Below are 16,583 nucleotides of genomic sequence, written 5' to 3' on the forward strand. Positions count from 1 at the left end.
GGGACAAATCCCCAATTCGGACGACACTCAAGCAGACCCCGATGTTAACAACTCCGTGGATGCCCTAGGCCTTTGGTTAAGGGAGCCCGAAGACACTTACCCGAGAGCACCAGTGCTTGTCTCGCTGTGCATCGTTGTTGGACACACAGTGCTTTTCGTTGTCTTGTAAGGGGTCCCCGATAGCTTGGGCCTAAAACAGTTGGTAGAGTCAAATCAAGGCTCCCGACACTCGCAGAAATTGTCGCAGAGACTACGATGATCGCCCTCACTCGAGATATCTGAACCGCAATGGCCAACGACGCAGACTCCGTCACGATCAGTTATCTTAGGATGACAGGACAGAATCGACGTGACCGTATATCTCTACATCCCGCAACGGGCTATTAGCCTGTGTCCCTAAAAGGACAGGGTCACTCGGGAGATCCTAGTGTGCGAGAACGCGACTTCTTGATCACCAAGGTCTGTTTCAACACTGCCATCGGAGATGATGGAGAGTTGTTGCCGCTCGTCTAGTGGTTGTTCTGCAGAACAACCAAACCGATGGTGTGCAAGCATGTTCCTGGCTTGTCTTCGCGGACGGACAGGATAGGTATTGCATGGACAGAACCGATCATACCAAAATCGGCCGAGAAAAGACTCTGTCTGGCCGATCTGGGGTGGAGGAGTGTTTTCTCCAGGTGGCCCAGCCCAACTCTGCGCGTCTAAGGAAGCGTCGGTGATCGGAGGCTAAGGGAGGGTTCGAGGGATCTGAAGGCTGGTGTGGTTCGCTCGAATTCGTGCAGGAGGCATTCGAAAAGCACCGGGGACTACCCAAGACCAGAAGGCTGGGTATTATTGCGGAGAGGAGATCGCCAGGGGTTGTGCCTGTTACTACACGCTGGCCAAAACCATATCCTTGTCAGAAAACCTTCTTGAACTTTGCTTCTGGCCTGAAATCTGGCTCTGATGGGGCTGACTGTTTTATACAAACCTTCACCAACTCGTCAAGGAACTGAACAGAACCCGCGGCTATTCGTGAATCCTTTCTCCCGAGGGTTGGGGTTTCTTTTTCACCCCAGCACCTGGGATTCTCCTGGCAAACGGGTGGGATGCAAGCTAAGCACCAGGCAACTCAACCTCACACATCATGTCATTCTTCGGGTCTCCATCTCGCCCTATCCAATGGTGTGAATGAGGCAACGGGTTAGAAGACGTGATGGGATTGCTGATAGCTAAAGGGGAGGCCGAGACTTGGAGCGAACCGGGCAGGCAAGGAGCGATCTTGTGAGTGGATATGAGCGAACACGGCGAAGAATACGTGCCACTATGACATGTACCTGAGACGTCAGCCGGCTTTTCCTAGAAAGTGACCTGAATCCTTGGTTATGCTGTCGGGACGCATCTCTGCGAGATACTTGCTGGTCACGGATCAACCCCTTGAGGGCCTGTTCCCTTGATCGAATAAGACCGAAGAAAATAGAGACCAATACCTTACCTACTAAGAATTCCAGAAGTCCAACAACCAAGGTTAAGGGTCATCCATGCACCGGCCCTGGCGAGTAAGTCGATATGGGCAGGGCATTCAAATACTGGGCGGAGAACGCGCCCCATTGGCTTGATTGGCCGGCTGACAATTCCGGGCCCATCAACAACCATATGGGCAGATCTGGCATGGCCATGACTGGATGCCCCTTTGCGACCGTTCCGTGGTGAATCCCTTTCTTGGATAGTGGTTTTCACCACGTTCCACATTCTGCGAGAAAAGGTATTGGGGAGGCGTGGATCGCCATTCTGGATGGGTTTGGCTACCAACAGGCGATCGACTGGAGAGCCCATAAGTGAAGCACCCGCGCCTAGTCTGTCATAGTTCAACCGCTGGTAATAGCGGGCCTCATCCACCCAGAACGAGCTTGCCTCCCAAGCGGGTGGCTGTCTTTGCCGGGCATGGCTCCGAGCTTCCTTTGGGCGTCACCTCCGCAAGTACTCCATAACATTTAGAGGGAGAACCACCCCCACAGCGACAGATCATCGCAGCCTGGTTAACTTCAGCTCCGATTCTCATTTTCTCTTTTCATCCGATCTCTCCCATGTTTTAGCTGTCTTCGGACAAATCGACACCATCGCTCTTGGGTGCAACCCACGCAAGCATCTCCGGTGCGTGGTAGAGTTCTCGCCAGCATGGCATTTGCTCGCTTCGCATCCTGCGGTGACTGACGTTGCCACAGTCAAATTTCTTTCAAACCATCGCTCTTTCAACTACGACGGGGCTCTTTTTGAGACCAAGGGCCGATTCAATTGTCAAGTCTCCGTAACGCCCTATCGGGCGCATAATCCCGCCCTTTCTTTGCCGAAGAAACGAACGATACATTTGTCGTCGGAATCGATCGAATCGTCTCCACTCCTCTGTGAACCGACATCAAGGACACTGTCCCACTACCAGAGGTCGAGATGGAACAGCGGAATCAACCCTCGGATCCAAGGTAGCTCAATAATGCACTGCTGGGCCCCCTATCGGAAAGCTGGCGTGATTAACATGGCCATAGAAACGGAACGGGTAGCCGAGATGAAACGACGAACCAACCTGCTGACGGACACGCAAATACGGAATACTACAAAAGCTTCCTGGAACGACTCCTGGACGTAGTCTGCAACGAAGGAGAGGAGACTGTTTCTGAAGTCATCTCTGTCATCCGCTCTGGTGCCTCGCATGAGGAAATCCTGGCTGCGATGTCCCAGTCCGGCGGATCAGGTGGCCAGGAGAGGGGAGCTGAATCCCGCAGTCAAACTCAGTAGCCACAGGGGATGCATTCAGCAACTGCCTCGCGTACTGCATATTTTTTTTTTCCCGACCTGTAGCACATGTTTGTGTTCATGGAGTCCTGCTACTGGTCGCATATATACCGTGTCTGGTTTTGATCATCATTTCAGCAGATCCTGATGATATAATTCATTTGCTGATGACGAGACGCCTTTGGTCACTGATTGAACTCCCCATCGGTGCCTGGAATCTCATTAGTTGCTTTTTAGAAAGAGGACGATTGAGTCGAACTTCCATACCTGCCACGTTCACCTTTGTAGGATACCTGGGATAGCCCGTGTTCGTCGCGTTCGTCACACCCTGCTGCGTGGCGATCCATCTCCCTGGCGAGCCCATCAAACAACCCTAGGATTACTTTAGCTGAAGATCTCGCAGACTCTACGCAGAACAGTGTCCAGGGAGAAGAGGAATGTATTTTTGCCTCATGACAATAGAGGATCTTTAACAAGCTTGGAATGAGACCTTGGGACTCCCAACGTGAAGGATGTAGCGTAAGAAGGAGTCTTTAATATGACGGTTGGCCGGGAATTGTAAACCGACTGGATGTTGTGAGCGAGAAGGTCACGTTCGGCTCATATTCCCTTATACAGCAACCAAGCGGGCTAAAGACATGATGTGGATGGGCGGTACGAAGATGGTGAGAGTTGGGTTGAAGTCGTAAGAAGCGCCTCTAGGAAGTCACCTGCTTAATACCACCTCTATCCACCCATCCCATACTTCGTCTACCTCTCTACCATTCTTCCTTCGAGTCATCTGAAGATTCACAGTCTAGTTTTGCCAGTCCATACCGTCAGTGACCACCAGCTATACTCTCAAGAACCCCAATGTCGTCATCAATTTCCTGCCGCAGCGTATACACAGACACCACCAAGCCCAACACACCACGTATCAGCCCAAACATATGACCGGGTTTCAGAGACCGAAACGGAACCTAGGGTCGTCGTATTTCAGGTTATTGCGGACCTTTTCGTCCGACTGAAGGCGACCTTTCCTCTTCTCTTGGTGGCACTTTCTATTCTCCGTCACCAATCCAGCTGTAAAGACAGTGCTCATAAGACTGCAGACTACCATCATGGCAAGGGAACCACTGTATCTAGGTAGCCGATTGTGTATCGTGTCGCTGCATGGGTTGAAGATATTACTCGCGAAAATGCCACCCATATTCGTAAATTCAACCTGAATTACGAGGCGAATGGCACGCTTATAATATCCACTGATGTTGTCTGCCATCCACACCATTGCCACTGCCTGGACGATGTAGCACCCAGTGGTCACAAAGAACACTGCCATATAGCGGACGTGTGCATTGAGATCTCCCGGGAGAGTGCCCTAACAGAGCAGAATGATGTACCCAATACTGGCCGAGACCACGCCAAACAAGATGAAAGCGTACTATCTATCCTGCGCAACCGATCTGTCACATAGGGGACAAGGACCGTGACCGCCGTTGCTACGGCCCAAATGGGAATACCATGCACCTGACTGTCGACCCCCGAGTGTCCAAGGGAGTTCACAATAGAGGGGGATGAAGAGGGCCGTCGGGTATCCTGAAACCCCCCTCGCAGAGAGCCAGGATGGATCGGCACGCAATAAGGCCCGAGCCGCTTTTCACAAGTCCCTGACATATGCACGCGATGCCTATTAGCTTGTTGTTAGTGATTATCTTGCGAACGAACCTGCAGCGCATACCCCCGAAGAACGACAAAACGCTAGTTCACGTTGAGGGAGAGAACCGCCGGAGGATGATGTTGCTGGATACGTCTGTCAAGATATACGGAACAAAGAATGTCTGCATTGCTGTGGTCATCTAAGTGCTAGTCATCTAGAGTTCAGGGATGATCCCTAAGACGCTGACACATGCCGAGATTGATTTGGGCCAAAAAGTCCAAAGATAAGAATGACCCAGAGAGGTACCATCAGGTGGAGACCAATCCTACGGAGTGCATTCTCCCGCTTTTTGTCGATATGATGATCACTCTTCTCTCCTCCTGCTTCAATCTTGTAGATTGCTTGTGCTGGCTGTTTCGCCATCCTGTGATGCGAACCTGTGATAAGGGCCATAAGACTCGACCAGGATAACTATCTGTGTAATGCGACTGCAGTCAGCTGATTTAAGTAAGACGATGCTTTCATAATAATCTCCTCTCCGCGTCGTCGTCGCAACGCGCATCAGGCCATGCCTTGTTACCGCTGAACGTATTTTGTTGTCTTTACTTCCTATCACAAGAGACATTAACAATACTCTTCTTTCGACCCCCTTGTAGACTGGTTTTTGGCTTCCGGACGTCGGTGGCGATGATTTGATGTGGGTGGAGGGAAACGTTCAAATGCGGCCGTCGGAGTTCATCTAGACCGAGCTAGCTTGTGTACGAACTAATTAATGTCATGGATGGATCAACGGGATGCAATCAACGCATCTACGGTAATATTTTGAATAAACCAGTGTATTCTCTAAGCTCTTTCGTATCGACATCTAAGGCGTGCAACGACCCGTGAAACGGGGGTACAGGGAGCATTCTCTCACGGTGTAGCGAGCGCACAACCAGGCCAGGAAGCGTTCCAGACCCAGACCGTATCCACCATGAGGCGAGGTACCGTACCTGGGAAATTAGCGAATTAGCTCGGCTAAAGATGGGTAGACAGGGGTTGGGGGCACTTACTTGCGTTGGTCGGTGTACCAGTAGTAGGGAGAAGGGTCCATGCCCTCGTGCTTGTAGGCGGCCATCAGCTCGTCCCAGTCGTCCATTCTCATGCTGCCGCCGACGATCTCGCCGACGCCGGGCATGAGGACGTCGACACTCTCGGTGACGCGACGGTCGTCGACGTCCTTCTTCATATAGAAGGCCTTGATCTCGGCGGGGAAGTGGGTGAGGAAGATGGGCTGGTTGATCATGTCGGTCATCTTGCGCTCGGCGGCCTCAGCGATGTCGTCGCCGAACTGGTGGGGCTGGCCCTCCTCGTTGGGGATGTCATGCTCGCGCAGCCACTCAATGGCGTCGGCATACTTCATGCGGCGGAAGGGGCGGCTGGGGGGTTTGAAGTCCGGGTTGAGCTGCTTGAGGAGGGCGGCGGTGGACGGGTCGGCGAGGGTGAGGTCGATGACGCGGCAGATGACGGCTTCGAGGTGGTCGAGGAGGTCGGCGAAGGAGATGAAGTCCAGCTCGGCTTCGATGTGGGTGTACTCGGAGAGGTGGCGGCGGGTGAGGGACTTCTCGGCGCGGAAGGAGGGGCAGACGCAGAAGACGTCGCCCATGGAGGGGAGGCAGGTTTCGAGGTAGAGCTGGGACGACTGGGTCAGGTAGGCGTTCTCGCCGTAGTAGTCGAACTTGAAGAGGGTGCTGCCGCCCTCGACCTGGGTCTGGACCATGGCGGGCGGGGTGACCTCAAGCATCCGGTGCTCGTCGAAGGTCTGGCGGAAGGCGCGCAGGGTGGCGGCGCGCACCTTCATGACAGCGGAGGCGGTCTCGCCGCGGAGGACGAGATGACGGTTGTCGTAGAGGGTCTGGGGGTCGGCGTCGTGGGCGACGCGGTTGGTGATGGCCTCCTTGTCACCGGCGGCGCGGCCGATGACGGTGAAAAAGTCGGCGTGCAGCTCACGGTTGTTGGGGGCGTGCTGGCCCGGCGGGACGGCGCGCATCTCGCCGTGAATGGCCAAGGAGGAGGCGATGGTGAGGGTCATGGCATCGTAGGTCTTGGCGAGCGTGCCAGTCAGGATGCACTGCATGTAGCCATAGCCGTCGGCGAGGGTGATGAAAATGACGTCCTTCTGGGCGCGCAGACGGTGGATACGGCCGAGCACGCGCACGCGGGTGCCGGGGGTCTCGGACTGGGGGGAGCCCAAGTGGATGACGGCCGGGTCGGTCTCATCCAGACGGATCTTGACGGGCTTGGGGAGGGAAGGATCCTCGTGGATGACGACCTTCTTGGCCTCCTCCAGCACCTGTTGGCGCTTCTCAGCCTCTTGCTTCTCCCGGATGGCGAGTTCCTGTTCCTTAGCGGCCTTCTTCTTCCGTTGCTCGTAGAGGTTGGTGGCCTTCTTCAGGGCGGACTTGGTGGCGGGCTTCCATTCCAATTTGGCAGCGGGATCGACGTTGTCGCCGGCGGGGTCGGTCTGAGACTTGCGGGTGAGATATTGCACGCCCTCGGTGGGGGGATGCTGCAGGAAGGCATGGACGAGGGTCTTATAGGGAGCGGATTCGACGCCGGTGGCGGAGGCGTCGTCTCTTCCGACGTCCTCATCGATGTAGATGGACGTCATTTTCTGGGGAAGTTCAGCCAACGATACGATGGAATGGTGGTAGGTGGAATTGTAGATGTAGGGGGTGAAGGGGATAAGTAGTCGGAGCGGGATGAGTCACATCGCCAACAACTAGGACCCTGATAGTGGAGGAAGGGATGGAATGGACTGACAAGGGTTTAGAGCATCCAGATACGTACCGGATTGAAAGACTCAGACCGACCAGACGAGGCGAACGAAGGAATAACGAGGAGGACGACGAGAGGAAGTTGACTGGAGGGGTAAAATGGGAAATTTTGGGATTTTGCGGATTTCCCCACATTGCGGCCTGAGCGATCAGGCAACGAGAGACGAGAAGGCGGTGGTCGCGTGGGTCAATAATAGATGTGAGATGTCCGATGCAAGGAGGAGGGAGGTTACTGCGGATGCGCCTTACTTCGATATAGGAGATAACTAATCTAGATAGACATACGGCATACTCCGTTCCAAGATCTTCTGGATCGTGTGGTGGACGCAGCAAGATGTATAAGTCAGGTGACCGGAGCGGATCAACATCGACCGACAGACTGAATGCATCATCCATGGAAGTTGAGAACCCCACCGTTCTTCACCTCATTCTGAACTTCATACGTTGGATCTGGTGCAGGGCAGGATGCAGGATGGAGGTCTGCTCGGGAAGAACGATCGATGACCCTGGGGGGGCTCGGAATACTCATCAGCAATATCCAGTGTCCGTCCATCCGGCGTATCCTCGTCCGTCGGCAAGAATGCACCAAGAACGAGAGTCAAGAGATGGAGGAGAACATACGGCGGACGGACAGTCCGTACGGGAGGAGAGCAGAGCAGACAAAGACGAGTGAAGGATGATCACCCGGATTTATCAATCAGACAAGAAGCGCCTTGTATACAATCCATACCCGAACCCCTTTTCCTCCTGCTTTTCCTCATTCGGCCTTTCTCCACGTTCTCCGATCCAAACTATTGGCAATTGTTTTCTTCCCCTTTCCTGGGAGATGATACATGGGTTATATGCTAGTCTTCTAATTCGATTCGACTTTTCTACTGACTCTCGACGGATTGATTTTCTCCAGTTCTCTTCCATCTGCTGTTCCCTGTGATCCACTCCGCTGATACATACATCCTTGGATGGACACTCCTCACCTCTTCAACAACCCCTTTTTCTCCCTCTCCATCTCTTCTCCCTAATCCTTCCCCTCCCTCTACCCTCCTTCTCTCCCTCCCTATTCTTCGTTTTCTTCTTCTCTTCTCTTCTCTCTCTCTTCTTCTTCTCCTCTCCCCGGGTTCTGCTCTCTTTCTCCCTCTTTTGTCCTTCCCAGACCCGATTCCTCTCTCTTCTTCCACCAACCCAGGAGGTTTCTCTTTGTTTGGGTTCCTTCATTCTCTTCTCTCTTCCCTTCTTTTTCCCTTCTCTTCCCTCCCTTCTCTTCTCTCTTCGCTTTCTTTGCCTTCTGTTCGTTCTCTTCTGATTCCCATCCTGTTGGATCCTCTCGATCCTGTTCTCTTCGTATCCCGGCTCCCTGTCAATTGCCGTGGAAAAGACACGACCAGGTGTGTCCCTCTGCACATTCCATTCCATTCTTCTCGACACGTCTCCTGTATTCATGCTCGTCTCGATTCCTTCTCTATCCTCTCTCTCTCTTCCACTATCCCCTTCCACTTGTTAATCGTCTTCCACAGGCCCTCGTGTCATTCCTTCTCTCTCCCCTCCTCGCCATGCAAACCTCCGATGCCGCAAGCATCCCGAGTCGTTTGATCCCTTCCAAGTTCTCCCACCTCAACGCCGACAACACCGGCTTCTCTCACGGCGCCTACAACTCCAATCCCCTCCCCCTGCAGGGCCTGTCGGACCGAAACTCGCGCCGCGCCAACATTCCCGCCATCAACACCTCCCCGGGCCAAGACAACATGGCCTCCTCCGGTACCGCGTTCGACATGAACTTCACCCCTCTCCTCCCTTCCCAGCTTCTCCTCGGCAGTCCCTTCCAACCGGGCACCCCCTCCGCCTTCACCTCCCCCCAATTCACCAACTTCGGTGGTTTCCCCCAGGCCAATCCCTCCGCCCATGCACAATCCCACCAGAACCAGCTGGGAAGTCCTACCCAGGGTTCCCAGGGCCACGGTCTCTATCCCGGCATGATGCCCGCCGACCCAATGGCTAACTCCCAGCTTTTGGGCGGTCCCCAATCCCCCGTTGGCGGCATGGGCGGACTGGGAAACGCCGCCTTCGGTAGTCCGGCCGCCTCGGTGACACCAGGCTTACTCTCGGGGACGAGCCGAACCGTGTATCTGGGCAACATTCCCGCAGAAACATCCGCGGAAGAAATCTTAAACCATGTGCGCAGCGGTCAGATCGAATCGGTACGCTTGCTCCCTGACAAGAACTGCGCCTTCATTTCCTTCCTGGACAGCAACTCCGCCACACATTTCCATTCCGATGCCATCCTCAAGAAGCTCGCCATAAAGGGTAACGATATCAAGGTGGGTTGGGGAAAGCCCTCCCAGGTCCCCACGTCCGTCGCCCTGGCTGTGCAGCAGTCGGGTGCTTCCCGCAACGTGTACCTGGGAAACCTCCCTGAGGAGATGACCGAGGACGAGCTGCGCGAGGAACTAGGCAAGTTCGGCCCCATCGACACCGTCAAGATCGTCAAGGAGAAAGCCATTGGATTCGTGCACTACCTGTCCATCAGCAACGCCATGAAGGCCGTCTCCCAACTGCCCCAGGAGGCTCGGTGGCAGGCCCCAAGACGCGTCTTCTACGGTAAGGATCGGTGCGCGTACGTCTCCAAAACTCAGCAGCAGAATGCCGCCCAATTCCTGGGGATTGCGCCGGGGTATGCGCACATCCTCAACTCCGCCGACCGCGACCTGATCACCAATGCCCTCGCTCAGCAGTCGGTCGCCGCCGCCGCCGTCGCAACCACTGCTGGCGGCGTGAACAACTTGGGCAACCGGACCATTTACCTCGGCAACATCCACCCGGAGACTACCATCGAAGAGATCTGCAATGTCGTTCGCGGTGGTCTTCTGCACCACATTCGTTACATCCCTGACAAGCATATCTGCTTTGTCACGTTCATTGACCCGACATCCGCCGCCTCCTTCTACGCCCTGAGTAACCTCCAGGGATTGATGATCCACAATCGTCGTCTGAAGATCGGCTGGGGTAAGCACTCTGGCCCGCTTCCTCCCGCCATCGCTCTGGCCGTGAGCGGGGGTGCCTCCCGGAATGTATACGTGGGTAACCTGGATGAATCCTGGGCGGAGGAGCGCCTTCGCCAGGACTTCTCCGAGTACGGCGAGATCGAATTGGTGAACACCCTGCGAGAGAAGAGCTGCGCATTTGTCAACTTCACCAACATCGCCAACGCCATCAAGGCCATTGAAGGCATGCGCAACCGGGACGAGTACAAGCGCTTTAAGATCAACTTCGGAAAGGACCGCTGCGGCAACCCGCCGCGGCAGACTGGAAACGGGCAGCAGGGTCGTAACGGATCCGGACTGGAAGGGCCTCAGTCGCCTTCCCCCGCCATGAATGGTTTCCAGCAAAACCTCAGCCAGTCTGGCTCTCAGTCGAGCCCGACCCGGCCTGCCCTCTCTCCCGCCCCCGGCTCGACGGGCTCGCAGAACGGCCAACAGGGCCGACACCCCCTGCAGACGGTGTCTTCTCCATCAGGCGTGTTGAACGTGGGCGGGAACAACCCGCTAACCATGTACTTGAACCAGATGTCTGCTCAGCAAGCTCATGAACAGGAGAACCGGCTGAGCGATCCGATGGCCTTGGCCTCGCTGCAGTCCCAGCCTCAGAACGGACCCCCACAACAGCCTCTCTACAACGGCACCAGTACTGGCGAGCTGACCAACGGCAACATCGACGCTCCGCTGCACCAGCACAAGCCCTCCAGTAACGGCTTCCTCAACGTCACTACTGGCTCCACCGGCCCGAGTCACCACGCCACGGCGAGTACAAGCAGTTTGAACGTGCCCCGGGCGCAACACTCCCGCGCGGTCAGCCTGCCCTCGTTCTCGCAGGAGCCATTTGGGCCGATCTCCTCCAGCCAGCCCGGCCATCCGCGGTCGGGCGTCGCGCACCAACCTCAGAGCAGCTTCTCCAGCTTTACATCGGCGCTGGGCGGTCTGAACCACGCCGGGTTTGGTCTGGCGATCCAGAACGAGAGTTCGTTGCCCGGCTGGGCCGAGGAAGAGATTGGAGCGAAATAATCCATTCTAATATGAGGCGCACGGGTGGATGTCTCCTCGCACCTCTGATCTTAATTAGGGCTCTTTTCTACCTTTTTTTCAATATTACCACATCTTGCTTCCTTTCTGTGTATTGGTTTGATCAACGCTTTCCCCCTCTTCTTCTGATTTGTCTGTGCAAATTTCGTTCTCCGCCAGCCCACATTATACAACTTTTTAATAATCTTCTTATACCAACTTGTATTGCTAGCTGGGTATGACTGTTCTATCTGTTATTTGTTCTCATCTTTCTTCTCGTTTAGTGTTATTTCCGGTGAAGACGGTGGGGTAGTGGCTATACCATAGCTTGGTTTGGCCCTGATCTCTTCATTCATGTTCATTTTGTCCCTTGCATATTGCGATGTTGTGACGGAAGGAATACGGGGCCGTGGGCTCCGTTGCATTTTGGGTACAAGGATTATATAGTTGGGCGCCCGGGTGGATGGGCGTGGCGACAGCAAAAGAATCAGACAGCTATGTCAAACTATCCAAAGTACGGAGCATCTCGCAGGGGATACGATGGCACCTGTAGCCCTGGAGGTATATGCTGGCCTAATCAGGCAAAACATCAACAACCGGACCCTTGGTAATGCCACGTGATGCACTAGCCTGTTTGGGCCGGAAGCAAGAACGCCGCCGACCACCACCGTCATCACCACCTCTCTCCTCTCCTCCATCATCCGCAATTCAACAAACTTCCAGATCGCACCATGCCTTTGCCCCCGGAACAGATCAGTATTAAACGTCGTCGGGAAGAAGAACCCCCGGAGACCCTCTGTAAGCCGTTATCTCGAACCTATCGGTCCTCCAGCATTCCCAACTAACACCACCCAGTCATCCAATCCGACCTCCACCAGTCCAAACGCCGCTTCACGGACTTCGTCTTCCAGCGCGTACAGGTGCCGCTTTCCCGCGACAATGGCACAGCGGTCGTCTCGAGCCCCTCCCCAACTCCACGCACCATCCGCAGCCCACGCGCCGTAAGCACCAGCTTCACCGTTCCTCGCACGCGCCCGCAACCGCCGCCGCCATCGTCATCCACAGGTGTCCCGCTGGTTCGTGCCACCTCGCCAGGTGCAGAAGTCCGTGAGGCGAAGCGACTCGCCGCCGCGCGGAAGGAAGCCGACGCGAGGATCCAGCGCGCGCTACACTCCTCTCCCACCCCCAATACTGCTGCTACTCCTCCTCCTCCTGCTCCTACCACTGCTACGGATACGGATACGGCTACGACGACTACTCCCGGAGATGCGTCCACCCCCGCTCTCCGTCGGTTCCAGATCTCTCGCGCCTCCACTCCGAGTCTCCTCCGGGGTACGGTGGGCGGTGGCGTACAGAAGCGTCGGGAGGGCGGCGTTGCGGTGCTCGTAGAGAAGCTGAAACGCACGCCCCATTCGCGGCAGGCGTCGGTAGTGGCGGATGCTGCGGCGGCGGCGGCGGCAGCCGAGACAGCGGCGGTAACTACGCCGGTGCGACCGCGCAAACGGCCTGTTGTGAATCAGGCCGAGAAGAGATGGCGCGAGGAGCGGAAGACAGCGATTTCCGCGGCAAAGGATCATCTATCTGCGGTGTTGGAGAAGACACAGACACCGGGGGAGGAGGGCCAGGACGAGGAGGAGCGGCTGGCGAGGGAGTTTGAGATGATTGCGCTGGAGATGGAAGGGGGGAACGGGCTTGAGGAGGAACGGGAGAGGAGTATCCCTCAAGTGGGGAGAGAGGCCGGCGACCAGGTGGTCATGTCGAAGCCGCCGCTGAAGTACCAGCCGCGCTCGCCGAACAAGCCCCGGGTGAGGGCGGCTGCCGAGGACGGTGGGATGCCCGTGGAGCGGGAGGGCAATGAAAGCGACGACGGGGAGTATGTCTACGAGATGTATGTGCGGTGTCCTGTGGATGAGCACGGGGCGGCCGGGGTCGACACGACACGGCAGGACATCGGGGTCATTGTCATCACTCAGGAGGACGAGGAGTACTGGGAGCACTTTGTGGTGGAGGATGAAGATGACGAGGACCGGTGGGATAGCGAGGATGGGGATTCGAACGGTGAGTTTCTTTTTGCGGTGATGCACTAAGATGGCATGGTTTCTGATGTTGACTCGACTAGCCGAGAATAATCCCGCCAATGACTACCCCGATGAGGAGCTTTCGTGGGACGACGAGGAGGACGACGCGATGGCTGTCTACCGCAAATATCGACAGGGCATGTCCGACGACGAGGAGTTCGATCTGGAGGATTCGGCCAGCGAACGGTTCTATGGCTATGGGCAGCGGGCCGTGGAGTCCGATGCTGAGAGCTGGTAGACGTAGATACTTTTTCCTTGGACGAAGCCAGACGGCCTCTGCACGATCTCAGACTGCTCAGCTGCATGTATGTATGTATGTATGTATGTATATGTATCTGATGTACCTAAGAGTCTCGTCTCACCGCAAGACAAACGGGACCTAACCCGGGCCGCGCATGCAGAATATGTTTCAAGTTGTAAGTCGACGTCAGATGCTCCATGGATTGTATGGATGTGCGCACATACAGAAGGAGGCACGTACATACATAACGCTCAAAGGAGTATATACACCTTAGTGACTTGCTGATACGGGAAACTCATACCTGAGCCGAGTCTTATGCAGCGCTGGCAATAAAAGGGATATTAAGCAGTGTCGGGACAGGGTTCCGATCCTTCATACGATTTGCAGAATGTTGACGTGAGGGGGTGCACGATTCGAGGGAGACGATAAGCTGAGTCAAGGAGACATGTTGTCTGAATCCAAATGCAGGGCCATGAATCAGTTGCAGACAGAATTGGCTGTTACTTGATCGGGAGGTATTCTGTACCGTCATAGACTGTACCATACATGCATTACATGGAGTATACCTAAAGCTGAAGTACAAGACAGGCAACAAACCCCGAGTATATTCAAACAATCTCCCCCAATGCAGGTTAGGCTAAAGCAGAGGACCTCCCAGGTAGTAAAAAAAAAAGACTGAAATCCAGACGAATAAAACATAGAACGTAGAGGTATCTTAATGGCCGTAAAGTGAAGCTCAGAGCCCTTGGCCCCGAGACAAGTCAACATCATCGAAAGAAATGGAACAGCAGAAAACCCCGTCACGCACAAACCCAATCCAACAATCAGGCCGATATCCGGCGGGCCAGCACCTGGTCCTTATTCTCGCGCATCCACGGATACCACACCCCAGCCCACTCGACGACGCCGAAGCGCGGCGCGGCCGAGTCGACCAGGCCGGCGCCCTCCCGCAGGAACTCGCCGTCGCGCATGCGGCGCTGCTCGCGCAACGTCGGACACTTCTTCTCCTTGATGAAGCGGTAGAACTTGCACTGGATGCCCTGGAAGCCGCGGCGCTGGCGGCTAGGGAACTGGCGGTTGAAGCACTCGCGTACCTCCTTCCACTCCTGGCACAGGTCGACGCGGTGGTACCAGATGAAGTACATCTCCTCTTCCTCGTACTTGGGGCGGGGCGGACGGCGCCGCTCGCCCGCCGCTGCGTTGCTGGAGCTGCTGCTGACCGAGTCGTAGCGGTCGCGCGAGTACGCCCCCGGCGAGGACTCAGCGGAGCGCGGCCGGTACGAGAGGAAGGATGACTGCTGGTAGTGGGGTTGGTGATGGTGGTGGTGGTGGTGATGCGTGTGCGTGATGGCGCTGCTGGTGTCGGAGTAGGGCGAGTAGAAGTAGTGCTGGTGGCTGGGGCTGGGTGGGTAGAGAGGCGAGTATTGCGGTGTTGGAGCGGCGTATTGCAGCCGTGGCGAGGGCCGGTCTGTCTTGATCATCATGGGGCTGGGGGGTTTGGTGTTGTGCTCTGGAGGGTTGAGCAGGGAGTCGATGGCCATGCGACTTTGTCGCGAGGAGGGTAGATCTTGGAGGGTCTCCATAGTGAAATTAGGTCCTCGATGAGGCGATTAAGGATTAGTTTGGTAGTGGTGGCCGTGGTTGATATAAGACCTTTTTTCCTTAGGCCAATGCAGACAAGGCACCTTTTGTAACCGCGCACAAGAAGACCGTTGGCAAGGTAGACAGCATCAAAAGCGGAAAATCCGGCAATAGTAAATCCAATAAAAGTCGAAAGAGGATAAAGAAGACTCGTTGGACCCTGTTGCCAGCGGAAGGATTGACGCTGCCTCAGCCACTGTATAACAAGCGCTTGACAAAAAGAATGGGAGGAGGAAAATGGGGAGTTGTCGAAATTTCAAATCAATCAGCACTCCTTTTCGCGCATTCCCAACAATGCACGAGACAGTCTGGTTGGACTTTTTGACCCATGCAGCGTACCGAATCCTTGGATCGCGCCGGCCTGTCAGACAGCTCGCAAGACGGAGACTGCGCCCCCCGGTCCGGTGGTGAGAGAAATGGTTGCTTCTACGGCGGGTACACAATGGCTTCTAGGGTGTGATGTGTAGCGCCGGCAGCCAGGGAGAGACAGACCGAGTCAGAGGGATGTTGGCAGTATGTACGGAGTATGTGGATGGTAGAGGGGGACAAATGCAAGTCAGTGCTGTCTGTGCTGATATCATTCAAAGTCGCCGTCTGATGGGAAGAAGGGGATGGATATATGCAAGGATGAGTGAGTGCGAGATACACCGAACAAGAAAAAGAAAAGGAAAGAAGAAAAATATTGCCACAGTGTCCACGAGAGAAGAATGGATTCAGATGTTCGCCAACATTCGAGACGTGCAGCAACAGCAGTGGAGATCTCAAGGGTCACGTTGGTCCGACACCCTGCAGTCTCCGTTAGATCGTAATTTATAGTTTCTGGCGAGTATTTAGTTTTGGTTTTTTTGATTTTTCTTTTCTGTTGATTTATGAATTTTTTTTTTGCCCCCGCGGATCCACGGCAAGAGGAATGAAAGCAACGGAGAGGGGAATGATCTAGTTCAAGTCGTGATATATCGCGGACACTTCCTTCGGTGGAAAGTCTGGGTGAGATGGGGAAAATATGGAACCGGAGTGACTTCCACGGAGATAACAGCTTCTCCAGACGATGGACAGAATGCGGTTCCAGGGAAAGGTCTCAGGCCAGTCGGTATTCTCCGGTCAACCAGACTTGGGGCCACGCGAGACGTCGAAGGGAAGGGGAGTGGAATTTCGAGAAGATTGCCTGACAGAAAGTCTAATCCCTTTTTCTAATAAAGAAGAATCCTCCGGAATGACAAATCCTCCCAGGAGAAATGTATCAGACATAGGTCATAATCCGCCATAATACGGGATGGCGGATGATGAGCAACATCTACCGTACGATAGAGGACGGATCGACCTGCCACTCGAATCGGGATTCTGAGAGACGAG

The 16,583-nt window shown here is 55.1% G+C and overlaps 5 protein-coding genes across 5 annotated transcripts; 2 read left to right on the forward strand and 3 right to left on the reverse strand.

Annotated features, from left to right (window-relative positions):
* Positions 1–850: 850 nt before the first annotated feature.
* BDV59DRAFT_131175 (uncharacterized protein) lies at positions 851–1,764 on the reverse strand. Its single transcript, XM_073686970.1, has 3 exons — positions 1,604–1,764; positions 971–1,316; positions 851–870 (listed from the first exon to the last, which is right to left on the reverse strand). The coding sequence occupies exons 1-2, from the start codon at positions 1,656–1,658 to the stop codon at positions 1,096–1,098; spliced, it is 276 nt and encodes a 91-aa protein (XP_073551010.1). The 5' UTR covers positions 1,659–1,764; the 3' UTR covers positions 851–870; positions 971–1,095.
* A 3,436-nt stretch (positions 1,765–5,200) lies between these two features.
* On the reverse strand, positions 5,201–7,295 carry BDV59DRAFT_172439 (asparagine--tRNA ligase DED81). Its single transcript, XM_073688711.1, has 2 exons — positions 5,458–7,295; positions 5,201–5,397 (listed from the first exon to the last, which is right to left on the reverse strand). Exons 1-2 carry the CDS (start codon positions 7,053–7,055, stop codon positions 5,271–5,273), a joined length of 1,725 nt encoding a protein of 574 aa, XP_073551011.1. The 5' UTR covers positions 7,056–7,295; the 3' UTR covers positions 5,201–5,270.
* A 1,110-nt stretch (positions 7,296–8,405) lies between these two features.
* Positions 8,406–11,399, forward strand: BDV59DRAFT_131665 (putative differentiation regulator (Nrd1)). Its single transcript, XM_073686974.1, has 2 exons — positions 8,406–8,603; positions 8,733–11,399. The coding sequence occupies exon 2, from the start codon at positions 8,769–8,771 to the stop codon at positions 11,271–11,273; it is 2,505 nt and encodes an 834-aa protein (XP_073551012.1). The 5' UTR covers positions 8,406–8,603; positions 8,733–8,768; the 3' UTR covers positions 11,274–11,399.
* Positions 11,400–11,961: 562 nt separating this feature from the next.
* Positions 11,962–13,450, forward strand: BDV59DRAFT_131673 (Iwr1 domain-containing protein). Its single transcript, XM_073686975.1, has 2 exons — positions 11,962–12,068; positions 12,126–13,450. Exons 1-2 carry the CDS (start codon positions 12,002–12,004, stop codon positions 13,355–13,357), a joined length of 1,299 nt encoding a protein of 432 aa, XP_073551013.1. The 5' UTR covers positions 11,962–12,001; the 3' UTR covers positions 13,358–13,450.
* A 963-nt stretch (positions 13,451–14,413) lies between these two features.
* Positions 14,414–15,172, reverse strand: BDV59DRAFT_199456 (uncharacterized protein; the record flags this gene model as incomplete). Its single annotated transcript, XM_073693371.1, has 1 exon — positions 14,414–15,172. The coding sequence occupies one exon, from the start codon at positions 15,170–15,172 to the stop codon at positions 14,414–14,416; it is 759 nt and encodes a 252-aa protein (XP_073551014.1).
* Between the last annotated feature and the right edge of the window lie 1,411 nt (positions 15,173–16,583).

Source organism: Aspergillus ambiguus (genome assembly GCF_047715705.1).
Source record: "Aspergillus ambiguus strain CBS 117.58 unplaced genomic scaffold BDV59scaffold_5, whole genome shotgun sequence".
NCBI classification, from domain to species: domain Eukaryota; kingdom Fungi; phylum Ascomycota; class Eurotiomycetes; order Eurotiales; family Aspergillaceae; genus Aspergillus; species Aspergillus ambiguus.

Bases quoted from the DNA above. Each gene is read 5' to 3' on its own strand.
- BDV59DRAFT_131175 (XM_073686970.1), bottom strand. From the start codon at position 1,658: ATGGCCATGCCAGATCTGCCCATATGGTTGTTGATGGGCCCGGAATTG. The intron at 1,317-1,603 runs GCCAATCAAGCC...CTGACGTCTCAG, and splicing joins GGGCCCGGAATTGTCAGCCG to GTACATGTCATAGTGGCACG.
- BDV59DRAFT_172439 (XM_073688711.1), bottom strand. From the start codon at position 7,055: ATGACGTCCATCTACATCGATGAGGACGTCGGAAGAGACGACGCCTCC. The intron at 5,398-5,457 runs GTAAGTGCCCCC...CTAATTTCCCAG, and splicing joins TGGTACACCGACCAACGCAA to GTACGGTACCTCGCCTCATG.
- BDV59DRAFT_131665 (XM_073686974.1), top strand. From the start codon at position 8,769: ATGCAAACCTCCGATGCCGCAAGCATCCCGAGTCGTTTGATCCCTTCC.
- BDV59DRAFT_131673 (XM_073686975.1), top strand. From the start codon at position 12,002: ATGCCTTTGCCCCCGGAACAGATCAGTATTAAACGTCGTCGGGAAGAA. The intron at 12,069-12,125 runs GTAAGCCGTTAT...AACACCACCCAG, and splicing joins AGAACCCCCGGAGACCCTCT to TCATCCAATCCGACCTCCAC.